At 38.4% G+C, this 27,686-nt stretch overlaps 1 protein-coding gene across 2 annotated transcripts; it reads left to right on the forward strand.

Moving 5' to 3' along the window:
- Positions 1-61: 61 nt before the first annotated feature.
- On the forward strand, positions 62-9,049 carry THNSL1 (threonine synthase like 1). 2 transcript variants are annotated; one of them, XM_038390903.2, is made up of 3 exons: positions 62-284; positions 1,171-1,218; positions 5,370-9,049. In XM_038390903.2, the coding sequence occupies exon 3, from the start codon at positions 5,417-5,419 to the stop codon at positions 7,634-7,636; it is 2,220 nt and encodes a 739-aa protein (XP_038246831.1). In that variant the 5' UTR covers positions 62-284; positions 1,171-1,218; positions 5,370-5,416; the 3' UTR covers positions 7,637-9,049. The 2 variants fall into 2 exon arrangements, with proteins under 2 accessions (XP_038246831.1, XP_043365413.1); XM_043509478.1 differs by lacking the exons at positions 62-284; positions 1,171-1,218 and adding an exon at positions 1,242-1,583.
- The last annotated feature ends 18,637 nt before the right edge of the window (positions 9,050-27,686 follow it).

Below are 27,686 nucleotides of genomic sequence, written 5' to 3' on the forward strand. Positions count from 1 at the left end.
GAAGACGGATGCTGCGCACTATGCTAGGCACGGTGCGAGCGCCCCGGTGGCTGCGCAGGCGCACGAGCGCTGACGTGGGACGGATGCTGAGAAACGATTGCTCACGCGCTGTTGTTGCCCTGCGTTGGGAGGCGACGGGAGCGCGTGCTGCGCATGCGCACCCCGGAGCCGGTTGGCGCGGTGCCGAGGGGTGGCCCGGCGGGATAGGCTGTTGAATCTCGCGTTGCTCTGCCTGCGGTGGGGTTCAAGTCTGGGTTCTGAGCCGCGCTCCCGGCCCCTCCCGGGTACGTTTGATCCGTAGTGACTCGTTTTAGGGCCCCTACTGAGTTACTGGGGCTCTGCCCGTCTTCGAAAGCCGTTGCAGTGACGAGGTAGCCTTATCCCTCCGCCCCTTGAGGGGTCCCTCTGGCCGTGCGGGGTCAGCCATATCCCTCCGCCCCTTGAGGGGTCCCCACTGCGGTGAGGGGGCAGCCATATCCCCTATTCCCCTGAAGGGGAGGCCCCCATTGCAGTGAGGGGGCAGCCGTATCTCCACCATCCCCCTGCGGGGGAGGTCCCCATTGCAGCAGGGCAGCTGCCTTTTCTCCCCATCCCCATTAGGTCTAAAATGAAGTGCTCAATATCTCATTGTTTATTATACATTCAATTTCATAGTAATAGTAGAGAAAACTTTGGTAGGCCTGGTTGAAGAAGTTAGGTCTATATACTCTAATTTTTCTCTGAAACATAGTTTGCTGCTTGTAGTATATTGAAAAATGAAAAAACGCCTAAGTGTAGCCTGGAATCTATGTTGTATCCATTTCCTGCCTTTTTCTCAGTGGAGATGATAAAACCCTTCTGAGTTACATTCCCTCTTTTTTTCTTTACAGCTCCCTTCCATATCTGTTGACATTTTGTAATGGATCTTTCTTTAGAATATGAAAAGCTCCTCAGCACTGGGACCTCATCCTTTTATGTGTCACTGTAAAACATCACATAAACCTGTAGTGATATATATAATTACATACAACAAAATTACGTTCAGAGAAAATTAAGGTTGCAACATCAAGTATTCAGAAGTTAGCAAGTGCCAGAATTAAGGTTGTGTGTGCATCCTTAATTCGGCCCTCTTGTGCGTATGTATTGTGATATCGTCTTTAATTTCATGATCATGTATTATTTTTTCCACAGGACCCCAGCCTCATTCAATGTACAGGATGAATGGTGCTCATTGAATAGGTAGCTATTCAATATTTGGTTGCATTCTGACCATTCAGCGTATGACCCCATGGCTTATATACTGCACACCCTTCATAGCCTGCACTGAACATATTTATTAATTTCTTCATGGGCTTTGTTATGGTGCTCTTCCGTTTAGTATCTGAGGTCCGGAACCTAAGGTATTTAGGTGCCTAACTCTCATTGAAATCAATGGGAGTTACGCACTTAAATACCTTTAAGGATCTGGGCCTGAGTCTTCTCAAACATTGATAAATTTATCTTCACAACTCCATGGTTAGGTAAGATGATGGTATTATGCCCATTTTACGGATGAAGAACGAACTAAAGCACGCAGAGATTAAGGTCAGAAGTGTCTTCCAACAGTGAGTGTCCAATTTCAGACATCTAAGGCTTGATTTTTTCAGAGTATTTAACATTCTATAGCACTTTGTTTGCTCAGAGCAGAATTCCCATTGAATTCAATTGCAGTTATGTGTTCAGCACTTTTGCAAATCAGGTACCAGTATCTCAAGTTACGCACTAAAAAAATGAGGAAAAACAATCAATAGATTCAGAGATTCCAAGGCCAGAAGGGACCATTATGATTATTTAGTCTGACCTCCTGTATAATACAGGCCATAGAACTTCCTCAAAATAATTCCTCAAACATATCTTTTAGAAAAACATCTAATCTTGATTTAAAAATTTCCCATGATGGAGAATCCACGTGACCCTTGGTAAATTCTTCCACTAGCTAATTATCATCACTGATAAAAAGTTACACCTTGTTTCCAGTCTTAATTTGTCTAGCTTCCACTTCTCGCCATTGGATAGTGTTATATCTTTCTAGATTGTGGAGACCAGTCTCAAATATTTATTCTCCCTGTATGTTCTTGTAGACTATAATCAAGTCATCCCTTAACCTTTTTTTAAATAATTAACTTCAAATCAAACATCCAGATGTGGTATTTAGAAATTCTACATTGGGTTGTTTATTCATTTGGTCTCATTTAGGACTAGTGGCTTGCGTGTTTTTGAAAAATGGGGATGATTTTTGAGTGACACACTACATTTTATTTAACCCTCGAGGACTTCCTCTGGGAGCCAGCTGAACTTTGCTGTATACTTTGGGTGAGTACATAAAATCAGCTGACTCCATCAGGGCCAGTGAATGCCACCCAGGATGAGAACTCTAGGCTCTTATAAACTCTGAAAGAGAGAGACAGCCACCAGGACAAAGAATCTCTTTGATTCTATAGAGCTAATACATTTTACAAGCTCCTCATTCATGTGGCTCTCTGTGTTATCTGTCTTCCATGCTCTTTGTAACTGATATACATTTTTATATCTAATCCACAACAATGAATCTCCAAACATTTACTACTGTCTACTATTCACTATATGTCACAGAGTCAAAGCAGCTGTCTGCAACATATTTAAAACTCTTCCATCTGCTCATCTCTGTATCGAATAGTGGGTTTAAATAAAATAAACTCCCTACACTTAATTTTATTTCTCTGTGTAGATCTGTAGTGTTGTCATCTGCCTACAACAGATACCAACTCAGACCTCATCCTGTCTACAAATACTAGGCATAGATCAGAGTATCTCATTCTGTAAAACAGGCAATGTATGCTATGCAACTTTGCCTGTTGTGTGTGAAGGACAGTGGGGAATTGTGTGCATGCAATGTATTGCTTTTTAATTGTTAATTATTTTAAAATGTGAAAAGTAGTTTTAGTATTTATTATAGCCACAAAATGGCCGATTCACAGTTTGTGATAGGTTATAAGATCAGAAATAAACTTGTTTGTGTAAACTTTATTTTTTGAATTTCTAGAGTTTCAAATGTTAGAGTTTTTTTTAATTTTTTCAGGTACAGCGTTTTAGTATGTTTGGTTCCTGATTTTATAATTTGTTATTACCGTCTTAACTGCCTTCATGAAGTCTTTGTTCAGGACTAGAACTTATTACTATATCTATTTCCCCATATTATTAAAAAGAAAAGGAGTACTTGTGGCACCTTAGAGACTAACAAATTTATTTGAGCATAAGCTTTCGTGAGCTACAGCTCACTTCATCGGATGCATTTGTTAATCTCTAAGGTGCCACAAGTACTCCTTTTCTTTTTGCGAATACAGACTAACACGGTTGCTACTCTGAAACCATCTTATTAGTTAGTAATAGTAAAGCATCATTTTCATCTGAAATTTTCTGGCATTCTAGATTATGCAAAGGCACAAAAATTAGTAGTCTGAAAATTAATGAAGTGTTTAAATATAATGCTATTAAGCAAGTAGGCAGAATATTGACATCCAGACTGAATACTTAAAATCTAATTATTAGGAACAGTGGGGTCTAATTTTGCTTTTGAGTCAAGAAATCTGTGCAAAAACCTTCCAAAAAACCACAGCTGAACCCACCTATCCTATGCCAGCACAGTGGGTTTTTTAGCAATTAAAAGTAAATATTTTAAAATATTGCTATTTTTGTTTTATGTAGGTTTGAGGATTTTTTGTTTTCATGGCTTTTACTGTATACAGGTTATGGATAACTTTTAAAAATGTGATCCTGAGTTAAGTTAGTTAAATTTTTGGCCTGGAAAATAAACACTGGTCATTTTGTAGTTATATTTTAAAATATTCTTGGCAGTTTTAATGTTGCTATCCCAAACATAATCAATGATATAGCAATTGTAAATACCCAGTATGGCCACTGTCTTGCATGGCAGGAATGACCTTAAAAAGTCATTAGTAACCATCAATATGTAAATGATTATTTTTTAGATTCATTATAGATTAATTTCCCAAAGAAACTGTGACAACCTTGTTTATTTTAAATAATAATTTTTAGCTGATATCCATTAGCAAATAACAGTAACAGAGCAGCAGATTTTTTTTCATGTATAAAATGGAAAGAGGCTCAGTAAGGCTTTTGTGCAGTTTTGTGGTGATCATTTCCTCTTGTGTGCAGATTTTGACTATCCCTAAACATCACACAGAATTTCTGCTCTGCAATTCATGTTGACACTGGCACTGATTTCCCAAAACAAGCAAAATAGACGCTGCTATTGAGAACAGCTTGATTTATCAGTATTTATCTCTCACACCAAGGTTATTCTGAGAGTAAAGTCACTTCTGTGACCTCCACTTCACTCTATTTTCTTTCTTTAATTCTGTTCAATCTACATCAAATGTAAAAACAAATATGATTCCACCCTAGGAATACTTGAGATACTGTTTGATCAGTATCATGTCTACCTAGAAGGGAATTGGATGAGCTAGAGCCAGAATTCCTACAGCAGGTTCATGAGTTTACTATGAGTTTAAATGGGTTGTGTAGCATTCCCTACTTTGTTGTCTTAAAGAACAAAACAAAACCCCAAACATCTACATATAGGGCAAATATTTTATAACATGTTTTTAGGTTGTGTAAAGATAAACATTTAGTCAGCCATCATTGTGAATAAGGGGCTGTGTGTGTTTAAAAATAAATCTATGCTATTAAGGAAACAATCGTTGAATATTTATATACTAACAAGTAGCAAATAAACGTGTTAGTATATGTTTCAGCATTATAGCATTAGGTTTTGAGGGCGGTTTTAACAGCCAACAATTCTTATTTATCCTGAGGATATCGGCCTCAAAAGTTAATATTGAGTGTCAATCCAACACCTACCGTTTTGCAATTAATTGTGAGTAGTTCAGCTTACAACCCTTAGCTGAGCCTACTGATGGAGTTAGGGCACGCAGAAAGAGACTCATTCCTCTATGTTGTGTACTACAGATCGTCTTCCTTTTGGAACATTGTCAAAAAGACATCAGATCTGAGAAATTGAGTTTTGGGTGTCTGGTAACATCTTTAGAAATCCTGCAACATTTCACCATTAAAAAAAATAAACTAAATTTTGTATGCAGGTATAGTATGGGGGGAAATTATTTACTAAAGTCTTGCATTGCTGAAAGATTTGTCACTAAAAGTGAGATGGTACTCTGTAAAAGGTCAGGATGTATTATTTCACTGATAAATATTTACCCCTGTGGCATTATGAGAGACACTCTCATAATTAGCTTTGTATTCTAAGGGACTGGTTTTTTTAAATTTCACATCTCCAAGGTTTTTTAGGTATGTTTCTATGAATTATTAATTACTTTTTTTTCTCTTTATAGTATTTAAGTTACTTGTCAAGTTAGCTGGAAAAAGCATTGGAAAGAAGATGTTTCATGTTGTCCGGTATCAGCATCTAAAATTAACCCAGAACATTGGTTTTAGTGTACATCTAAAGTTGATTTTTCCAAGAACTCTTGCATTTGTACAACTGTGGAAGTCATGGCTCTCAACTCTCTCTCTTGTTGGAGACCAGAATATTGTCCTGATGGGACCTCCTGGAGCTGGGAAAACAACAGTTGGGAGAATAGTAGGTCACAAACTTGGCTGTCGTGTCATAGATGTGGATGATGATGTCCTTGAAACAACCTGGAATATGAGTGTGTCAGAAAAATTGCAGGATGTTGGTAGTCAGCAATTTATAGAAGAGGAAGGAAAAGCCCTGTTAAAGTTTTCAGCATCTGGAAGTGTAATTTCCCTTTCTGGGTCGAATCCAATGCATGCTGCCAGCATGCAGCATGTGAAGAAAAATGGGATTGTTGTGTATCTGGATGTACCCACAAGAGACATAATAGATAGGCTGGAATTAATGAAAGTGGATCGTATTGTGGGGCAGGATTCTGGAATTTCTATGAGAGACATACTTCAGTTTAGGAAGCAGTTTTATAAAAAATGGTACGATATCCGTGTTCTTTGTGAAGGTGGACTTACAGCAGAGGTTGTAGCAGATAAAGTACTTGATGCAGTTAAGAGATATCAAGACTCAGAATCAGAAACCTTTATTTCAACCAGACATATAAGGTCTGAAATGTGTGAGCAAAAAGGCTCTGTTAAATATTTCACTGAAGCTGTTGTTGAGGGCCTAGCATCCGATGGTGGACTCTTTGTTCCTGAGAAGGGGCTTCCAACATTCACTGCTGGAGAATGGCAAAACTTAGTAGAAGCAACTTATGTTGAAAGAGCTCAGATTATATTGGAAAGATTTATACATCCTGCTGATATACCTGCTTTCAAGCTGGGAGAAATTGTTGAGATTGCTTATGGAGAAAACTTTGCTTGTTCTAAAATTGCCCCTGTTAGGTATCTGACAGGCAACCAGTTTCTCCTTGAGTTGTTTCATGGACCAACAGCCTCATTTAAGGATTTGGCGTTACAGTTGATGCCTCATCTATTTGCATACTGTGTTCCCAAAAGATGCAATTATTTGGTCCTAGTAGCTACTTCTGGAGACACAGGGAGTGCTGTCCTAGATGGTTTCAGTCGTCTAAGTGATACTGACAAACAAAGAATTGCTGTGGTCACTTTCTTTCCTGAGGATGGAGTAAGCCAGATTCAGAAATCACAAATGATTGGCTGCCAAAGAGAAAATGGGTGGTCAGTGGGGGTCAAATCTAATTTTGATTTTTGCCAGACAGCTATAAAAAAAATATTTACCGATTCTGATTATTCTGGTTTTCTTACTGTAGAATATGGAACAGCTTTAAGTGCAGCAAATTCTATAAACTGGGCTCGACTACTTCCCCAAGTTATTTATCATGCTTCTGCCTACCTTGACCTTGTTCATCAAGATATTATTACTTTTGGAAGCCCAATAGATGTGTGTATTCCTACAGGAAACTTTGGCAACATATTAGCTGCATTATATGCAAAAAGAATGGGAATCCCTATCAGAAAATGTATTTGTGCATCCAATGGAAATAATGTTTTGACCGATTTCATAAGAACAGGTCTTTATGATTTAAGGGGAAGAAGATTAATGCAGACTTCATCACCAGCAATAGATATTTTGAAATCTTCCAACCTTGAACGACATTTGCACCTGATTGCTAGTGGTAATGGACAGCTGGTGACACAATTATTTAGTGACCTGGAAAAGCAATGTCATTTTCAGTTGCAGAAAGATCTACTTGAGAAGCTTCAGCAAGACTTGGTAGCTGGGTGGTGCTCTGAGGAGGACTGTCTTGCTGCTATCCACTCTGTATACAGTACTACAGGGTATATTTTGGACACACACACGGCTATTGCTAAAGTAGTTGCAGATCGATTACAGGATAGAACATGTCCAGTTATCATTTCATCTACAGCTCATTATTCCAAGTTTGCACCTGCTATCTTGCGGGCTTTGAGGATTGCAGAAATAAAACAGAGTCCATTAAGTCAGCTTCACTTGCTGAGTTCTTACAGTCCTTTGCCTCCAGTCCATAGGGGCCTGTTAAAGACATTGAAAGAGAACGAGAAGCAGAAACATCAGATCTGTGCTGCTGATGTGAATGTCATGATGGCACATATAGAAACTGTAATACAAAATAAGTTTATGAACGTTTTCTAAGTACATTTACTTGGTGTTTATTATATCAATTTAAATATTTTCTTCACTAAAAAGTCATGTTTTAATAAATGCATAGTACACAAAGTCTTTGGCAAGTTTATATTCTGAGTATACTTTCTCATTTTCATGTTCAGCTAAAACATTTTAACATTGATTTTAAAATTTTTTGCATGCATGTGAGAATTCTAATGCAGGTGAACGGTTCTTCTTTGAAAGCCCAAGAGACCGAGGGGCTCTTTTACAGAAAAAATGCAGTAGTGCATGCTTCCCCACACAACCCTGGCAGTGTTCCTCAATCCTGACTTGGGAGTGAGCACTTTTAAGGTGAAAGGATAATCCTGTCTGAAACTGCTAACAAGTGCTACAGTTGTTTTGTTGTGTAGTATATGCAGTGAATACTTTTCACTGGGAATTTAGTTAAACATTAAACTAATCTCACGCGGGGCATTGAAAAGCCTTCAGGTGTAGTAACAGCTTTCATCTTCTCTTTATCTTGGATATATTTAAACTGGAATCCTTGAAGTTAAATTACCTATATCTTATTATCCATACAATCCTACAATATTTTAATATGTTCTATCTATATATATTGTTTTTGTATTGACTATGTAATCACGTATTCTTGTTCACTGTCAAAACATTTTTTTTGTCTTGCCATAGGGGACAGTATTTTGCCTTAGCCTCCAGCCTATATGTTTTATTATCACCTTTTAAAGCATATTTCTTCCCTGAATGTGCTTGCAAATTCCATTAGCCTCTGCTGAGGCTTTTCTATTTGAGCTCACAAGTTTATTGCACCATCTTACCAAATAGTAGAAGATAGTAATATCAGAAGCCTTCTTGAATAAGTGTAAATTAAAATATTCAATTGTTGAATTCCCATCCTTTTTCTCAAATTTTATGTTTGTGATCGGGACCCCCCCCAAGCTTCTGGGGATATTCAAAATTACTTTTAGTTTCATGTCATCCCCGTGATTTTTGTGTAACTGAGAAGCCACAGAAAATGAATAGCCGAAGATTGAGTCAAATTTTCTTTTTTTTTTTTTTAAAAAGCTTCTAAAATTGGATGCTACTGCACCTTATCCATCCTTGCTAAGGCAATCTATTTTAGGTCACATGGTTAAGTTATCCTTTCTGTATCAGCTAATGACTAGAGGTTTAATAGGTTTTTTGCATCAAAAATAATAGGTCTGGATGTCAAAGTGCAAAACTGTCTTAGATGAGATTACCATATATCTACTAATTGTAGATTGTATTTGGCAATCAAAGGGGTAAAGTTTAAGTACCTGCTACGATATACTGTCACCAAGCACATTATAAGCTGATTGAAACAAGAATGGTTTGTATATGTTATATGATAAATACTACAAATAATAGCTTCTCATGTATATTAAAGGTGTATCCCACTACAAAGTTATGTGTGCATATGTAATATGTAGTTTTCTTTTCCTTTCCTTTGCTATTCTCTAATAGCTTTTCAGAATATCTCTGGTTATTTTTTCTGCTGTTTTTAGCTTTATCGCACATACATTTTTTTGCCACAGTAATGCTTGAATCATGTTTTGAATTCTTATCTTTAGAAATGAGGCCCAAAAATAAGTGATGAAATGCTAAATGCTGGCATTTAATGCAGTACATCATTGGGGATTAGAAAAAGGTAGTACGAGTTTATTACTGAAAAGGGTTGATAGTGCATCATGTTAGTGCACGACAACCCTTTCACTTCTGAAGCTCTGAGTTTGAATTCTTCCTTTTGGTCCCAAGTAACAATAAATGTGATAGTCTTACCATATGTGCTCATTACAAAACCTGTACTGCAGTAAGCTAATAGGGATGTTTCAAGATAGGGTGGGGTGGTTGCAGCACTGAAACTCAGACCATTGCTGTTTGCCATCTCTTTCATGAGTATTACGCACTATTACGTTATGGTTTAAAGTATCTAAGAAAAGAAACTTGATTTAATGAACAATAGAGCAAAGGAAAACAGAATCTAAACAGCATTAGGCTAAAAGTCAATGGCCTGTGTACGAGTGGTATAGTTGATTTATAAGGGAATCAGACAACAGCTGAACTATGCTCATAAGAGAAATATTTTATGTACAACATACAGAAGGATTTAGTGTGGTGTGGCTAACACCAATATTTCAAAGCTCACAGAAGTACCTCAAATTTGATTGATTATTGAGGGAAAAAATTGTCTGGTTCCTAGATGACAGTTCTTGTAATATGAACACAATCAGAGCTGGCACTGGGAGAGGTTAAGAACTGAATGGATTTGGAAATGGATTAAACTGAACATTTAATTATCTCATGCTTAGGCTATGTATACACTAAAAAGTTAGGCTGATCCACCTATGGCACTTGGGTGTGAAGAATTCTTCTGTTGACTTAGCTACTGCCCCTCAAGCAAGTGTATTAATTATGGGAGATGGGAGAACCCCTCCCATTGCTAGAGTGAGTGTCTACACTGAAGTGCTACAGCAGTGCAGCTGCAGCATTTCTAATGAATACGTAGCCTCAAACTTGGAATTCTAAGGCTAAGATAGAGAGACATAAAGGCAATGCCTGGGGAGCTTTCCTCAGCTACTGTCTGTGTTAAACCTGTCCTGGCAATAGATAACTATTAGACTTTGTCTATGCTGGAACTTTGTCAGCAAAACTTTCGTTGTTCAGGGTTTTTTGTCCCGAACGACAAAAGTTTTACCGATGAAAAGCGCTGGAGTGAACAGCGCTTTGTCAGTAGGGGCGCTTTCCTGCCGACAAAGCCATTGCCACTCGGGGAGAGGGGAAGTTTTTTGTTGGCAGGACAAAGTAGTCTCGTGCCGACAAAGAGCAGCTACACTGCATGCTATGTTGCTAAAAGCCTCGGCGTGTTGCCATAGCCTTAAATAATTAGTTTCTCAAGCTGTCCAATACCTTTCATGAGGATTAAATTCACTCATTTTTTTAAAAAAACAATCCAATGTGTTAACACTTTCATGCAAGGTATAGCAAAACATATTTAGTGTTACAAATACTGTGTTGCACTATTAGTGCTATGCAATAATGTTGTTTTTTACTTTTACCAGGAAAATGATATACTTACAGTATTTGCAGGAAAACATAACATCAACATTGTGATGTGGACAATATCAATACTATTTGGGCCTGGACTGCACACAAGTTGCAGTGGTTTAAATAAAGGTGTGGTGTTGGAAGTTAATTTGATGTAAGCCAGGGTTACACAGTGTATGAGTGTTCACATGTAAAGTTACACTGGTTTCCCTAAACTGGTGTAGCATCAGATCTTTCGTTAAACTGTTGCAACTTCTGAGTGTAGATGAGCCTCTGTTGACCCACTGCTATCTCATGGAGAACTTTAAAGGACAATTGTTGTAAGAGTTCTGCTTATTAATGTCTGTATTTATATTATTTCTTTTACCTATGAATATTTGCATGCAAATATGATCTGTGTTGCTTGGGAACTGACCAGTTGCTCATAACTCACCTTAAGTCATCATTCTGTTTCTGAGTAGCAGCCGTGTTAGTCTGTATTTTCCACCAAATGCATCCGATGAAGTGAGCTGTAGCTCACGAAAGCTTATGCTCTAATAAATTTGTTAGTCTCTAAGGTGCCACAAGTACTCCTTTTCATTCTGTTTCTGTTATCAGCAACTACCTGCGATACCAGACTTGAGTAAAAGAATGAACAGCAGAAGCAAATGAATTTCTAAGGGGCAGTCCTGATTTCATTTGAATGTCCTTAGTAATAAAAATGCAGATGTTTTCATATATCATGACGTTATGTATATATTATAAAAATTGTGATATTTTAGCAGAATTGTTTCTATAGAACATTAATCAGTTTTCCAAAAAATGTCCACTCTGCATTATTCAGGAACATCAAGAACATAAGTAAGTGTTAGAATTATTCAACTACACTATATTCTCTACTCTCCCTGTACTGTCTACATAGCTGTTCCTATTCACTATATATTTTCCCCAACAAATATTGGGAGATCAACTATTTTAAATTTTCCTGACAAATCTGTTTTTTCCACTGTCAAACATACAGTATAGTTCAAAACTGTACCTAAAGTTCAGCCTATGCTATCATAATCATCAGATGCAGTTTATAACTTAGTCCCAGCTATGTCTTACTTGTCAAGCCTTCATCAATATGCTCTAAAGCTAAATGAAATCTACTAAGTAAACTATGGTTTCAGAATAGTTCTCATAGTGATAAAAGGATTTGAAATATATGGCCCGCATAAGCAGTCTATTCAGACTTATTGAATAGTGGGTGTATGCTAAATGATCTAGTAGTGAATATCTGTGTGTGTCAGTGAAGTAAAAGAAATCTCTCACCCTATTGGAGGAAGAATATAAAAAATTACTAGCAGTATGCAAAATGTATCTAAATGTATTTATATTGCACAATAGGTTATATGGTGCTGTATACATATAAAAGTTTCTTCTTTGAGGAGTTCACAATCAATGTGAAAATAATGAGCAAATCCATTCCCATTTAACCTCCCCACTCATCTATTTACTATCTGTGGAGGGGAACTGGTTGCTCTTAAACAATCTTATGGGAAATGAATGATGCAGGTGATATGGAATGTTTTGTTTTAAGGTCACCGGTCTGAAATTGGCCCAGGTCAGTAGTGACCAAAAGTTGTTGTAATCTGATAGCTGTTGAATGGGCCTTGAAATGAGTTGCCAGTCTCTATCTGGTTCCTGGTAGACAGATACACTCATCACAAAAGCCACCAACTTTAGCACATGTCTTAGGAGCCTCAGCCAAGAGCAAAGGATTAAATTTTACTATGTTTTTCCATATTGGTCAAAAGTGTGCAAGGCACTTCAACAAAATAAATTATTTGTATTATAGTAGCATCTGGGGGCCCTGGCCAGGATTGGAACCTAAACATGCTGGATGCTGTGCTCTGAAAAACTGAGTCTAAAAATATCATACAGAGAAAGTAATAGAAATCATACAACAGGTTTTTCCTCTCCCAATCATTTTTGTTTGTTTTATTAACTTATATTACTTTAATGCTACCCTCTTAGCCCTTTCCATTTTGCTGCCTTTGTGGCCACCAGATTCTGGGCCTGTTGTGGTCTCTTGCATCAATTATAGCAGCACAAAGGCTGCTCTAATTTATGCCCAGCTACCAGTGGCTTTTAGGGTCCATTCAAGCAGCTGTGAATGGCTGGACCTTGGTGACTTATGACCACACACTGTATCCTCTTCTCCCTCCCTGTGTCCTCTATATTAGCAGCTGGGAGGAGTGTGATGTAGAGCCCAAATCTGATTCTGAGATCATTTCCCAGCGAGCTGTTGAAGCCAGCTTTCTGGCTGTTGTGGTTGGCCAGAGTGGCACAAAGCAGTAGGTGTGGGAACCAGAGTGGGGCTAAGATAGTGATTACAAGTATGAAACGCAGGGAACAAGGCTTAAATAAGAGTTACATAGGGAAGTCATTAAACAAAGGATAATTAAATAGATGAATTAGCTGCTTACATATCAGCATGTTTAATAAAATGAAACTAAACAGCAAAATAATGAACATTTCCCGTGTTTTTAATGGGAATATATTTTTCTCATTGTAAGAGTATCCCACACTTCATAAAATCAATTACCTAGCATGGAAAATAGTGGTCCCAGTGTTCTAATTACAAATTGTGACACTGATACTTAGAATATCTTTAGATTTCTTCCATTTGAAATAAAGTATTGCTATGAAAACAAGCATAGTCCCATCCTCCAAATCAATACAAAATCAACATGGCATACATTAAAAGGATTAAAAACTGGCTAAATGACAATCTCAAAATGTAACTGTAGATCAGGAATTGAATGGCTGTGTTATTAGTGGGCTCTGTGCTATTTAACATTTTTATCAAGGACCTGGAAGAAAACATAAAATCATGACTGAAAAGTTTGCAGCTGACACAAAGATTGGAGGAGTGGTACATAATTAGGCTTAGAAGGATTAGATTTTTGTGGGTACCACAAAATTTCACCATACACACACAAACTGCTGAAAACGTATTTCCATTAGTAATACAGTAATCAAAATTTACAGATAGGCAAAATAAGAAAATGCTGCTTGAGAGCTTATTTGTACATTAAGACATGTGATGATGACAATTTGTGCTTTAATGGTTATAAAGGTTTAACTTTTTGAAGCTCAACATCTGCTGTCATTAAATCATTGTCTGACCTCCCTGCAATAATATCCTGCAACTGTGAAAAATGAAAGTAATACAAATCTTTAAAAATGATTAAAAATAAGCATCGGTACCATCCATTGAAATGATTTTAAAAAAATCAAATTATGAGAAGCCTATAAATACTGAAGAGGACATATCACGGATACAGAATGATCTGGATCTGTTGGGAAGCTGGATGCAAGCAAACTATGCATTTCAATATGGGAAAATATAGTCTTACATCTGGAAACAAAGACTATAAACCATACTTACAGGACTCTATCCTGGGAAGCAGTGACTCTGGACTTGAGGATCATAGTGGATGATTGGCTGAACATGAGCTCCCAGTGCAATAGGTGTGACTAAGGGTATGTCTACACTGCAATTAAAAACCTGTGGCTGGCCCATGCCAGCTGATTTGGGCTTGCTGGGCTCAGGTTAAGGGACTGTTTAACTGTGGTGTAGAGGTTTGAGCTTGGTCTGGAGCCTGGGCTTGAGTACTCTGTGAAGTGGGATGGTCCCAGAGCTCAGGCTGCAGCCTGACCCTGCAGGTCTACACGGCAATTAAACAGCCCCTTAGCCTGAGCCCAGTGAGCCCAAGTCAGCTGGCATGGGCAAATGCAATCCTTGGATGTATAAACAGGGAATATTGAGTTGAAATAGGAAAGTTTTATTACCTCTGGACCACTGGAATACTGTGTCAAATTCTGGTATCACAATTCAAGAAAGTAGTGATAAGTTGGGGAGTTCATAGAAGAGTCACAAGAATGATTAAATGGTTGGAAAATTTACCTTTTAGTGATGGACGCAAGGAGCTCATTCTATTTAGCTTAACAACGAAAAGGTTATGGGGGGACTTGGTCACAATCTGTAATTTGATTACTGAAGACTCTTAATTGGGCAGACAAAGATATAACAAGATCCAGTGGCTGGAACTGAAGTTAGACAAATTCAGATTCAAGATGCACATTTTAAACAGTAAGGATAATTAACCACTGGATCAAGGACTGTGGTGGATTCTCCATCACTGGAAACTTTAAAATCAAGATTGGATTACTTCTAGAAGACTTGCAATAGTTCAAACATGATGAATAAATTCAGAGAAGTCATATGGTCTGTGTTGGATACAGGAGATCAGACTAGATAATCACAATGAGCCCTTCTGGCCTTATAATCTATGAATTCCATCTCAGTATGGAACAATTTGATGATTTATATATTTACAAAATTTGTAATCATATCAGAAGGGATGCTGGCTATACATAAGACACTATAAACCTATTTCCATCTTGCTGTTAGATATCAGTAAACTACAAGCAGCTGTGCTTTTTAATAAGCTAATGGTTTTGTTTAGCCATGTTCCTTCCATCATTTAAGACTTGCTAATAGTCTACTAATGCAGTCTCTGACCTGACTTATTCCTAAACAGTATGGCTCATTAGTCTCTCATTTCATTATAAATATATATATTGTGATGGTTTATATCCTTTCATTTTGAAAAATAGTTCATAATAGAAGAACAAGAAATGTAGTAGGACAATGGATATGAAAATGTTGTCTTCTGTGTTGAATACAGTTATTGATTATTTTTTCTAACCCTTTCTCACCATGTGCTTTAAAGTTTGTTGGACTATTTAGACCACTTCTCTCCTACTTCATTGCCCAGGAGCCTAGCTTCCCTTTCAGCTGCAGTATGTGGCCCAACAGCTACTTTCATAAGAACCTAACTTAAGAACAGCCATACTGGGGGTCAGACCAAAGGTCCAGGTAGCTCAGTATCTTGTCTTCCGACAGTGGCCAATGCCAGGTGCCACAGTCGCCCATTCCCAGCTTCTGGCAAACAGAGGCTAGAGACACAATCCCTGCCCATCCTGGCTAATAGCCATTGATGGACTTATCCTCCATGAACATGTCTAGTTCTTTTCTGAACCCTGTTATAGTCTTGGCCTTCACAACATCCTCTGGCAACAGTTCCATAGGTTGATTATGTGTTGTGTGGAGAAATACTTCCTTTTGTTTGTTTTGAACCTGCTGCCTATTAATTTCATTTGATGACCCCTAGTTCTTGTGTAAAGAGAAGGAGTAAATAACACTTCCCTATTTACTTTCTCCACATCAGTCATGATTTTATAGACCCCTATCATATCCCCCCCTTAGTCGTCTCTTTTCCAACCTGAAAAGTCCCAATCTTATTAATCTCCCCTCATACGGAAGCTGTTCCATACCTCTAAGCATTTCAACTCATTGTCTATGAAATAATCTACATGTGGAATATTGAAAAATTGTTTCATGTTTACAATAAAAAATGCATCAAAAGAGGCCCAGGCCTGTAGCCAGTCAAGTCCAAATAGGGAAGCTCTGGGAAGTGGAAGGGAAGCACAAGGTGGGGGAATCAAAGGGTCTTCCCTAAAAATTTTGAAAGGCCAGGAGCATTTCCTACATGTTAGATTTTAAAATATTTTAACTCTAAAAGTTAATATCAAAACAAAGTAAGTATTCTCTGTGACATTACACTCCATATTCTTTATGAAAATATGCGTATGATATGGATATGACATAACTGAGATGTACTTTATATAAGATGGCTCATGTAAGACATCATTGGAAAGTTTAAGATTTACTGAATGTGATTATCCAATTCATATGCATGTATGATTTCTGTATCTAAAGTTAGGAATATGGACTATGTAACAATTACAACTGGGTGTGTATTGGGAAGGCACCCACCAGACGACAGCCCATCAGATTTGATGGGCCATTAGGAAGAAACAACAAGACTGTGACGATACTAATCTCTCTCCCTCCTGGGAGGCATCCTAGGATGTAACTGTGACATTACTAGGTCAGGTGGTCTTGTCACCTGATACTAAACATTATCTTGTAACTTTCCACTCATAGGAGAGGGGGAGGGGTCAAGTTTGGGAAACAAAAGATTCCCGCCTTATGTAAATTTTATTTAAGGGTGGGGAGGAAGGCAAACGGGACTCTCCTCCATTGCCTACCCAAGAAGTGGGAATGCTGAAAGAACCTGGAGTGACAAAGGAACTAACCTGAAGGGAAAGGCAGGGGTGAGTCCAGACTGAGACAGGGAAATTCTGAGCTACAGAAACTCTGCATCCTGCCTAATTCAACATTTAGGGTGAGAAATTACATTTTGTAACCTGCTTCTTTAGTGAATCAAGCTTAATTTATGTGTTTTGTTTTATTTGCTTAATAATCTACTTTGTTCTGTTTGCTATCTCTTTAACCACTTAAAATCTGCCTTTTATAGTTAATAAACTTATTTCTTGTTTATAATATAACCCAGGTTGTGCAATCCATAATTGGAGGGGAAGGGGGATAAGAGGTTGTGCATACCTTCCTCCACATTGAGGGAGGAGGGTTTCATAATATACCTTTGGGTCTGCATTCCAAGGGAGAAGAACACCTGAGTGCTGGGGCAAGTCCCTTAAGCTGAGTCTTCCCAGACCTGATCTGAGTGTTTGTGTTGTTTTGCAGTTGGGTGTGGCCCTGCCTGTGCGTGTGCTGGAGGAGGCTTAAGACCCTGGCTCAGCAAGACAGGTAAAAAGGGGGCCAATGCTGGCAGAACAGGTGGGCTCAGTGGTATCTCAGCACCTCAGATGGCATCATTCTCCAGGCACTGAACTGAAATTCTGTATTAGGATAAGCTATATGTGGGACTCAAGTTCCCTTAAAATATCAATAAATGTCTCCAAACCCCAGTAAAACCACAGTGCTCTCCAAACACTCTCATGCATCTCCCATTAGCTGCATATGGAAACTATAAAAACATTAAAAATGCCAGAATCAACACTGTGAAACCAATGCCTCCAAACCCTAAACTAAAATGAAAACTGTATATTCCCTTCCCCCTGTATAAGAACTCTGGGATCCTATTCCCCACCTCCCATTCGCAACCAGATGCGACTATTCTGCCCTCTGTCTCTGTGGCTCCACCACCATCCTCATCCCAAATAGTCAAGTTTCCTAGTATCTAGTGATAGTGAAAATCAAACCGTGAATTATGTGTTGTTTGTAGGGCTCTCAATTAATTGTAGTTAATTCACACGTTTAACTCAAAAAAATTAATCGCGATTAATCACAGTTTTAATCACACTGTTAAACAATAGAATACCATTTGAAATTTATTTTTTGTTATTCTAACTTTTTCAAATATACTGATTTCACTTACAACATAGAATACAAAGTGTACAGTGCTCACTTTATATTATTATTTTTATTACAGATATTTGTAAAAATGATAAACAAAAGAAATAGTATTTTTCAATTCACCTCATACAAGTACTGTAGTGCAATCTCTTTATTGTGAAAGTGCAACATACAAATGTATATTTTTGTTACGTAACTGCACTCAAAAACAAAACAATATAAAACTTTAGAGCCTACAAGTCCACTCAGTCCTACTTCTTGTTCAGCTAAGACAAACAAGTTTGTTTACATTTACAGGCAATAATGCTGCCTGCTTCTTATTTACAATGTCACCTGAAAGTGAGAACAGGCAGTCTCAGGGCACTTTTGTAGCTGGTATTGCAAGGTATTTATGTACCAGATATGGTAAACATTCATATGCTCCTTCATGCTTCAGCCACAATGCCAGAGGATATGCTTCCATGCTGATGGCACTCATTAAAAAAATAGTGAGTTAACTAAATATGTGACTGAACTTGTTGGGGGGAATTGTATGTCTCCTGCTCTATTTTACCCACATTCTGCCATATATTTCTTGTTATAGCTGTCTCTGATGATGACCCAGCACATGTTGTATATTTTAAGAACACTTTCACTGCAGATTTCACAAAATGCAAAGAAGGTACCAATGTGAGATTTCTAAAGATAGCTACAGCATTCAACCCAAGGTTTAAGAATCTGAAGTGCTGTCCAAAATCTGAGAGGGACGAGGTGTGGAGAATGCTTTCAGAAGTCTTAAAAGAGCAACACTCCAATGTGGACACTACAGAACCCAAACCACCAAAAAAGAAAATCAACTTTCTGCTGGTGGCATCTGATTCAAATGATGAAGATGAACATGCTTCAGTCTGCACTGCTGTGGATCGTTATCGAGCAGAACCCGTCATTAGCATGGATACACGTCTTCTAGAATGGTGGTTGAAGTATGAAGGGACATATGAATCTTGCGACGCTGGCTACAACAGTGCCATGCGAACCCCTGTTCTCACTTTCAGGTGACATTGTAAACAAGAAGCAGGCAGCTTTATCTCCTGCCATTGTAAACAAACGTGTTTGTCTGAACAACTGGCTGAACAAGAAGTAGGACTGAGTGGACTTGTAGGCTCTAAAGTTTTACACTGTTTAATTTTTGAAGGCAGTTATTTGTTTGCACATAATTCTACATTTGTAAGTTCATCTTTCACTTAAGAGATTGCACTATAATACTTGTATTAGGTGAATTGAAAAATACTATTTCTTTTGTTTTTATAGTGCAAATATTTGTAATAAAAATAAATATAAAGGTAGCACTGTACACTTTGTACTGTGTTCTATAATTGAAATCAATATATTTGAAAATGTAGAAAACAGCCAAAATATTTAAATAAATGGTATTCTATTATTTAACAGCGCAAAACTCTACAATGATTAAACTGCTAGAAGAGGTCAGCACTGCAGAGCAGTCCCATACATATAGCTGAAAAATAAACAGTCCTTTAATATTTGGGACCTAATCCCCCAAGAGAAGGGCAATATTTTCACCATTCTTCCTGTGTACTTTTCTTTTTGACATAAAAAAATTAGACATATAGGGTATTAGGAAACCATATTCACGGGCATTTTTCTTCCATAAATGACCTGTAAAGGCATAATAAACAGCTCTTAATGGTAAAATAAGATGACTTCTGCAGAAATGGTGTTTTCCAAGTGAACATTTGCTTTTGATATGCTAGAATCCCAGCTTCTACCACAAGATAGCATCCCTAACAGAAGTTTATTAATGATGAGGCTTTACAGCACTTCTTGGGGGGTTCTGCATGAAGGGCTGAAACATTTGTAATTTTTTTGCAATGAGCTTTTTATTTTTAAAACTTTAATGAACGGAAAAACACTTAATTTAAAAATTTTATTCAGAAATCACAGTTGTTCCATAAAGAAAAGGAGTTCTTGTGACACCTTAGAGACTAACAAATTTATTTGAGCATAAGCTTTCGTGAGCTACAGCTCACTTCATCGGATGCATTCAGTGGAAAATACGGTGGGGAGATTTATATACATAGAGAACATGAAACAATGGGTGTTACCATACACACTGTAATGAGAGTGATCACTTAAGGTGAGCTATTACCAACAGGAGAGCGGGGAGGGGGGGGACCTTTTGTAGTAATAATCAAGGTGAGCCATTTCCAGCAGTTGACAAGAACGTCTGAGGAACAGTGGGGGGTAGGGGGGAAATAAACATGGGGAAATAGTTTTACTTTGTGTAATGACCCATCCACTCCCAGTCTTTATTCAAGCCTAAGTTAATTGTATCCAGTTTGCAAATTAATTCCAATTGAGCAGTCTCTTGCTGGAGTCTATTTTTGAAGTTTTTTTGTTGAAGAATTGCAATTTTTAGGTTTGTAATTGAGTGACCAAAGAGATTGAAGTGTTCTCTGACTGGTTTTTGAATGTTATAATTCTTGATGTCTGATTTGTGTCCATTTATTCTTTTACATAGAGACTTGTTCCATGTTAATTGATATGTGGAATATGTGGCTGTTCCAGCTCAGGAAAACAACATATTAGATCAACAGCGTTGTATGCTGTTGGAGCAGGCTTTCTGTCAGCTGCAAGATTTGAGTAATTTCTGCTTTAACCTAGGGGAAAAGAGCATTAAGTTCTCTCTCAGATCCTGAGCGCTGAAGTCAAGAGCACAAATCATACTGTCCCTTAGCTTTGGTGTGAGTAATATGTTGGTTTTTTTTGGAGGAGGTTGCTGTGGAAATGGGAGCAGAGACTTGTGATGGCCTATCAGATGAAGATTTGCAGGTAGAACACAATCTTCATTTGCATACTTTAAAGATGTCTGAAAAAGAATACAGCTTTCTTGGGAGATTATATTTTTCATAATTCATTTATATCTAGGGAGGAAATGAAACTTAAACATTGACCTGTCTTTCCCCAGCCCTTATTTCTTTTGGCAGCTTTCTTATAATTTTTTACATGTTAAAAACAAAAAACTCTTATTCATTTCCTAAAATAAAGACATTCAGGCAAAATACATGTACAAATCTGCAACATATTAAACTAGTGTGGGTGCAGAACTGAGACGAACAGCACTGAGACCTGGGTCCTAGTGGGGAGCCAGCTATGGTCACTTAATTAGGGTGAACTGCAAAGAATGGGACAGCCAAGCCCCCAAAAGCTGGTGCATATTCCAATACTTAGATCTACCAAGCCATCATAAAACAGCTTCTTTATTACCTCACTGGTTACTTAGAAGTCCAAACAACATAGTTCCCTTAAAGTGATCCGGCCTGCATCCAGGTACCCACGTCAAATATGATGAAAATTTCTGTACATCTTATTTCATCATATAAAATAAAAGGTTCTGTGAATCCTAAAGGATCGGACACATTACCTCCCAGGTTAACTAATGTTTCAGATTTTATCCAAATACACGCTACAGCCAATTCTTATTAACTAATTTAAAATTTAAAGGTTTATTTATAAAAAGAAAGAAAGAAAGGTGAGAGTTAAAATTGGTCAAAGGAATCAATTACATACAGTAATGGCAAAGTTCTTGGCTCAGGCTTGTAGCAGTAATGGAATAAACTGCTGGCTTAAGTCAAGTCTCTGGAGTACATCCACAGCTTGGATGGGTCATTCAGTCCATTGTTCAGAGGTTCACTTGTAGCAAAGTTCCTCCAGAAGTAAGAAGCAGGATCGAAAAAAATGGAGACGATGCAGCTGCCTTTTATAGTCTCTTGCCATGCGGCCTGGGCTTCCTGTTTCAAACACAAGATGCCCAGCACGTGCCTTGGAAGCCTTAGAGTTCTCTCCATAGGCATTTTCCTGCATGCCTTGCTGAGTCATAAGATGTATCTGCCTTTTCTCAATGGGTCAATTGTATAGCTGATGATCCTTAATGGGCTATCAAGCAGGATAGGCAGTGCTGATGCCAAACTGAATGGGGGTGTCACCCAGAAGCATAGCATATCTATAAAGCATAATAAAAAGGTGATAGAAACATAAACAAGGTTATCATATCTGGTAAATTATGATATCTTTGCAGATATCTTACATGGCATATTTGGCTAATTACTTCATGGGTGTTACCCCAGGAACAAACATTTGAAATCCAGGTATAGAACCAATACTTATAACTTTAAATACAAAAATGATACATGCATACAGATAACATAATCATAACCAGCAACTCATAACCTTTTCATAGACATCTTACTTGACAACCTTTGTACAATATTTGCTGCAAATATATAACAGTGGTTGCAACAATTATCTATGGGGTTATATTTTAATCAGATAACATCACAAGTACTGAAGAACAATGTCAGATATCTTGATGGTTTGTTTTAACCTTCTATTTTTTGAGTGTTGACATTAAAGGCATGATTCTATACCACTGAAGTCAATGGGAGGTTTGTGTCTGATTTGTTGGGTGCAAGATGAGGTCAATTATATTAATCTTTTCAATTTTCTTTTTTGGTAGTGCCTTTTTTCAGTTAGGAAAAAAAAGTGTCTTAAACTTTATGCTGAAAATAGAAACTAAAGTAATGGCACTGCCACCATTAGGTCTTTTTAAAGAAAGTTTTATATGCTGCTGAAAAGGATATGTTAGACTGACTATGTTTTTTTCTTTTATAAGTCTTTGCTGAAGGAACTCTCAGGGCCCCAGAATACCCTTGCTTTGTACAGCCCACCTGTTGAAGCATCATCCCTCTTTTTTTGGTTCCTATCATTTAATTTGGCTGTGAGGACAGAGGAGTAGCTACATCTGTAGCTGGCACTATGAAAGTTCTTGCCAAGCTACTCTGGCATTATGCAGATGTTCTTTCTCCAAGTATCCTGAGATGTACCCATCTTCTCTCAAACAATAAATAAGGAAGTGGGTATTTATTTTTTCCTATATTTAAAAAAATTGTCATTCAGTAAAACAGTCTCATAATTAACACATTTTTACAGGAAGATTAGATAGATTAAAGAACAGATTATTTATGATTTTGATGGGTTTGTATATTCTTTCTGTATATACTCAATATACGTAATAGAAATATTATATACCTTTTCTCTAACATGCCCCCCCACCATAAACACAAACTAAAGGGAGTTGGATGAATAGTTTTTTATATATAAGCCATTCCCTGCACATCCCAGTACAGAATAGTACAGCCAAATCAGTTCTTTCATTTGTAATCAAATGCAGGCAGCTTTCTTGTTACTGAAAGAACTGCATAAGAACCTGCTTCCTTGTGGTGTTGGCAATGTCTTGCTCTGACTCTAGTTACCCTCTTGCTATTGAGAGATGCTTATCTATGGAAGGAAATGATGAATAGACATAGAGCTAAGGAGTCATTATAAAACTCTCATTGCCCTAGTTAGTATCTCAGAAGATGATGTAGATGTCAGCTGAAAAAAAGAGGACTCTCAGTTATATGTATGAAGAACCCACTACTGTTAACACTACTAAACACATATACAAAGTGCTGCTCCAGTACTGGGAATTGCATTGCGACTTTCTGCTTATTAAAGTTTCATAAACCAATCTGATGAGGTGGGTATTCACCCGCAAAAGCTTATGCTCCAATACATCTGTTAGTCTATAAGATGCTGCAGGACTCTTTGCCGGTAATAAACAAATGTATTTGTTGAGCTTTTAGTTGATCAACATCATCTGTTAGATCACAATCCATTGCTGATAAGAAGGCAATAAACATTCCCAAGATAGAAGTAGTCACACAACTACCTAGGTGAACGGGGTCATTACCATAATGAATATGTGTTTGGTAAATTCTGCACTTGTACAGATTCAGTTGTATAATAGAGTCCAAATAGGTGTCAACAAGTCTTTGTTTAGAAATGTGTTGACCCACTTCTTACAACAAAAATTACTACACGACCCCAGGAGAGGGGACTGAAACCTGAAGCCAAAGGCTGAGCCCCATTACCCCAGGTGTGTGTGTGGGGGCGGGGACCAAAGAGGAAGCCCAAGGGCTTCATCCCCAGGCAGGGAGCCTGTAACCTGAGCCTCATCACCCAGGGCCAAAGCCCCTGGGCTTGGGCTTTGGCCCCGCGTGGCGGGGCTCGGGCTTCAGCCCCGGGCAGTGGGGCTTGGGCTTTGCCCTGGCCCTGGGCCCCAGCAAGTCTAACCTCAGCCCTGGTGACCCCATTAAAATGGGATCACAATCCACTGTTTGAGAACTGCTGATAAAACAATGCCTTCAGGAAGTAGTTGTGTTTTTCTTCTCTCTCCTCATCAGATTAATTGCTGTAGCCTCCCATGAAGAAACGTAGCTCATTTTCCCTTAAGAAAGGTAGAATGGTAATATTGTGCCAGGAGAATGCCATTAAATCCAGGACAGAAACAGGCATTTTCTAACAGAAAAATGTAGTGCCAAGATGAAATTCTGTGTGGAGGTGAAGTTGGAAAAAGTTGAGATCAAATTCAGTAATCAGTTAACGAAGAACTCTGTACACAATTCTCACCATGACACTGATGCCAGAAAAGTGAGAGTTCTCTCATAATTCTCCAGGACAATGGAACAAAGATCCTATGTTTGTACTATCACAGATCTCATGCATCGACGATCTGCTATTGTCAAATTTAACAGCAACAAAGCTGTCAGACGAATAATAGAGGATCAGATTTACTCTGACTGGTGCATAGGATGCAGTTCCTCTATCCCCTTTGTACTCATAGCTTCAGCTGCATTCGAAGTTGGGATTTTCTCTGGAACAAGGCAATGGTATTCCTTTTCAGTCTGTGGTGGTTGGCTCTGAATCTTTCATCAAAAAGAGGTTTGCAGGTGGCTTGTATCATTTTCTCCCAGCTCTGGATGAGTTACTGCCAATGGAGCCTGGAACTGAAGTAATAATTGGTGGGTAAAGAGTCATCATGTATTATCCTGATTTCCTGGAGGTTCAAAGTTATGCCAGCCACAAAAGTTCAAACATAAATCAACCTTGCAGATTTAACACAACCTCCACTGCCCTCTTCTGATTTTTAACTCTACCTGTTCACCCACAAAGTACATGTGCCAATTTAAATTTGTGAAGGCTAGCAACATTGTTAGTGAGTAAGGTGATTTTGGCCCCTGCTGCAGTAGTTCTTGCTAAAGGATCCAAGTGAGACTGGGTTCCCATTGTGCTAGGCATTGTACAAACACATAGCAAAATGCAGTCCCTACTCCAAGGAAATTATAAATTAGCAAACCGTGGTGAGTTTGTGCCATGGCAGCTGGACTTGTATTCCCTCAGTCTCATGCAGGGGCTACCAAACATCCATTAGATGGGAACAATTTTTTATCCTGCTAAATCAGGCTGGTTCATGAACTAAACTAAATTATTAGTTTTGAGTTTTTCTACATTGGATAGGCAGCTATACAGTACCTAAATTGCTCATCCAGCATTCACTACATCCATGTTAAGACCTGGAATGATGCATTTTTCTTTTTCAAAGCACTTCAAAATTCTGCCACCATTATTCACATTAAGTAGTACCTGACTCTGTGGGTTTGTTCCACTGATTTTATGGATCTCTTCATAGAGGAATTTATTAGTCAGTGTGATTAGGGTAGCAGAATCTGGCCCAAACTGATTAACTACATAGATACACTGGGATTAGTCTTTTTTTTTTTGGTTGTTCCATTATCGCAGAATATTACAGTACATCAACTCAGCACTGACAGACCCTGTATTTTACACTCCCTCACAATTAAAGACAATGTCATTGTTCACGCGTGTTTAAAAGGCCTTCCAAACTATGAAATACACCATCCTTAAAATCCCAGCACCAAGACTTTCAAATCCATTAGCAGACACAGCACAGTAGTTTGTCTCAGTCACATAATCTTAAATGCACACAGTGCTATTCTTCTGTCTTCCGTACTCAAGCTGGTTCTGTTCTTAGGAGTCCAGAGAGTAATGAAACTAATGAGATTCCTGCTGTCCCAGCTTTAGAGAGCATGAATCCTATCAATTTCAACCCCTTGCCCGCTTGCAAGAATGAAGGTGCCAGGAAAAGTGAAGGGATATGCTGAGACATGCATGCACACACATCTGTGATGCTGATTGTCTACAAATCCCAATTCCTGAGTGGGGCTGAAATCAACAATTACAGTCATTGTTTTGGATGGCTAAATAGGTTTTTATGTTTTGTCAGGGAACATTCTGAAACAGAAAATGACAATATGATGGAGGTAGAGTGTATATGCCTGGCACCCCTGGCCAGTGCCTCTTAGAAGTGTTGATTCAGGTAGATTTAGTGTATAGGATTCTATGGGTTATTTTACTCCACTTTGCTAACCAATCATGACAGATGAATTATTCCTGTGTTTTCTGCTCCAGACAAGTAGCTAGATCAATCAAGATGATGACTTTTGTTATCTGACAACCACCTATTCCTCCAAAGCCACAGTCTTCCTGTGTTCTATCTCAGTCTCAGGGCTTGTCTACACTGGCATTTTATAGCGCTGCAATTTTCTCGCTCAGGAGTGTGAAAAAACACCCCCTTGAGCGCTGCAAGTTTCAGTGCTGTAAAGTGCCAGATAGTGGATAGTAGATAGTGCCCCAGTGCTGGGAGCTATTCCCCTCGTGGACGTGGTTTTTTTAGAGCGCTGGGAGAGCTGTCTCCCCATGCCATGCTGTGGCTACACAAGCCATGTTAAGGTGCTGCCGCGGCAGTGTTTTAACGTTGCCAGTGAAGACGTGGCCCTAATACAGATAGACCCTTTGGCTAGTAGCAGTTTGGCAGGAAATTATGCTTTCTCCAGGGAGTGCAAACATAGGATAAAGTTACTCAAGTATCCCAATAGGCTCCCATGTTGCAGTCATTGGTCCATGGATGTCTCTTCTGGCTGTGCAGATTCTGCTAGATGTTAAGAGCAGCCATAATGGGAGTAGTGGTAGGATTTGCCCTCTCCAGAATATCACTGGGCAACCGAACGTGGACTATGGTGCAGGTAGGGTTACAAAGCATAAGCCCAATGTTTCAGTAATACTGTCTTCTATGAGGCACTGAGGTAGAGGATCAGATGAAAATATATGTAGCGGGACTAAAACAGGTTTCAGAGTAGCAGCCGTGTTAGTCTGTATTCGCAAAAAGAAAAGGAGTACTTGTGGCACCTTAGAGACTAACAAATTTATTTGAGCATAAGCTTTTGTGAGCTACAGTTCACTTCATCGGATGCATTTGGTGGAAAAAACAGAGCGGAGATTGATATACACACACAGAGAACATGAAACAATGGGTTTTATCATACACACTGTAAGGAGAGTGATCACTTAAGATGAGCCATCACCAGCAGCAGGGGGGGAGGGAGGAAAACGTTTCATGGTGACAAGCAAGGTAGGCTATTTCCAACAGTTAACAAGAACATCTGAGGAACAGTGAGGGGTGGGGTGGGGGGGAGAAATAACATGGGGAAATAGTTTTACTTTGTGTAATGACTCATCCATTCCCAGTCTCTATTCAAGCCTAAGTTAATTGTATCCAGTTTGCAAATTAATTCCAATTCCGCAGTCTCTCGTTGGAGTCTGTTTCTGAAGTTTTTTTGTTGAAGAATTGCCACCCTCAGGTCTGTAATTGAGTGACCGGAGAGATTGAAGTGTTCTCCAATTGGTTTTTGAATGTTATAATTCTTGACGTCTTATTTGTCCATTTAT

Source organism: Dermochelys coriacea, chromosome 2 (genome assembly GCF_009764565.3).
Source record: "Dermochelys coriacea isolate rDerCor1 chromosome 2, rDerCor1.pri.v4, whole genome shotgun sequence".
Classification (NCBI taxonomy): domain Eukaryota; kingdom Metazoa; phylum Chordata; order Testudines; family Dermochelyidae; genus Dermochelys; species Dermochelys coriacea.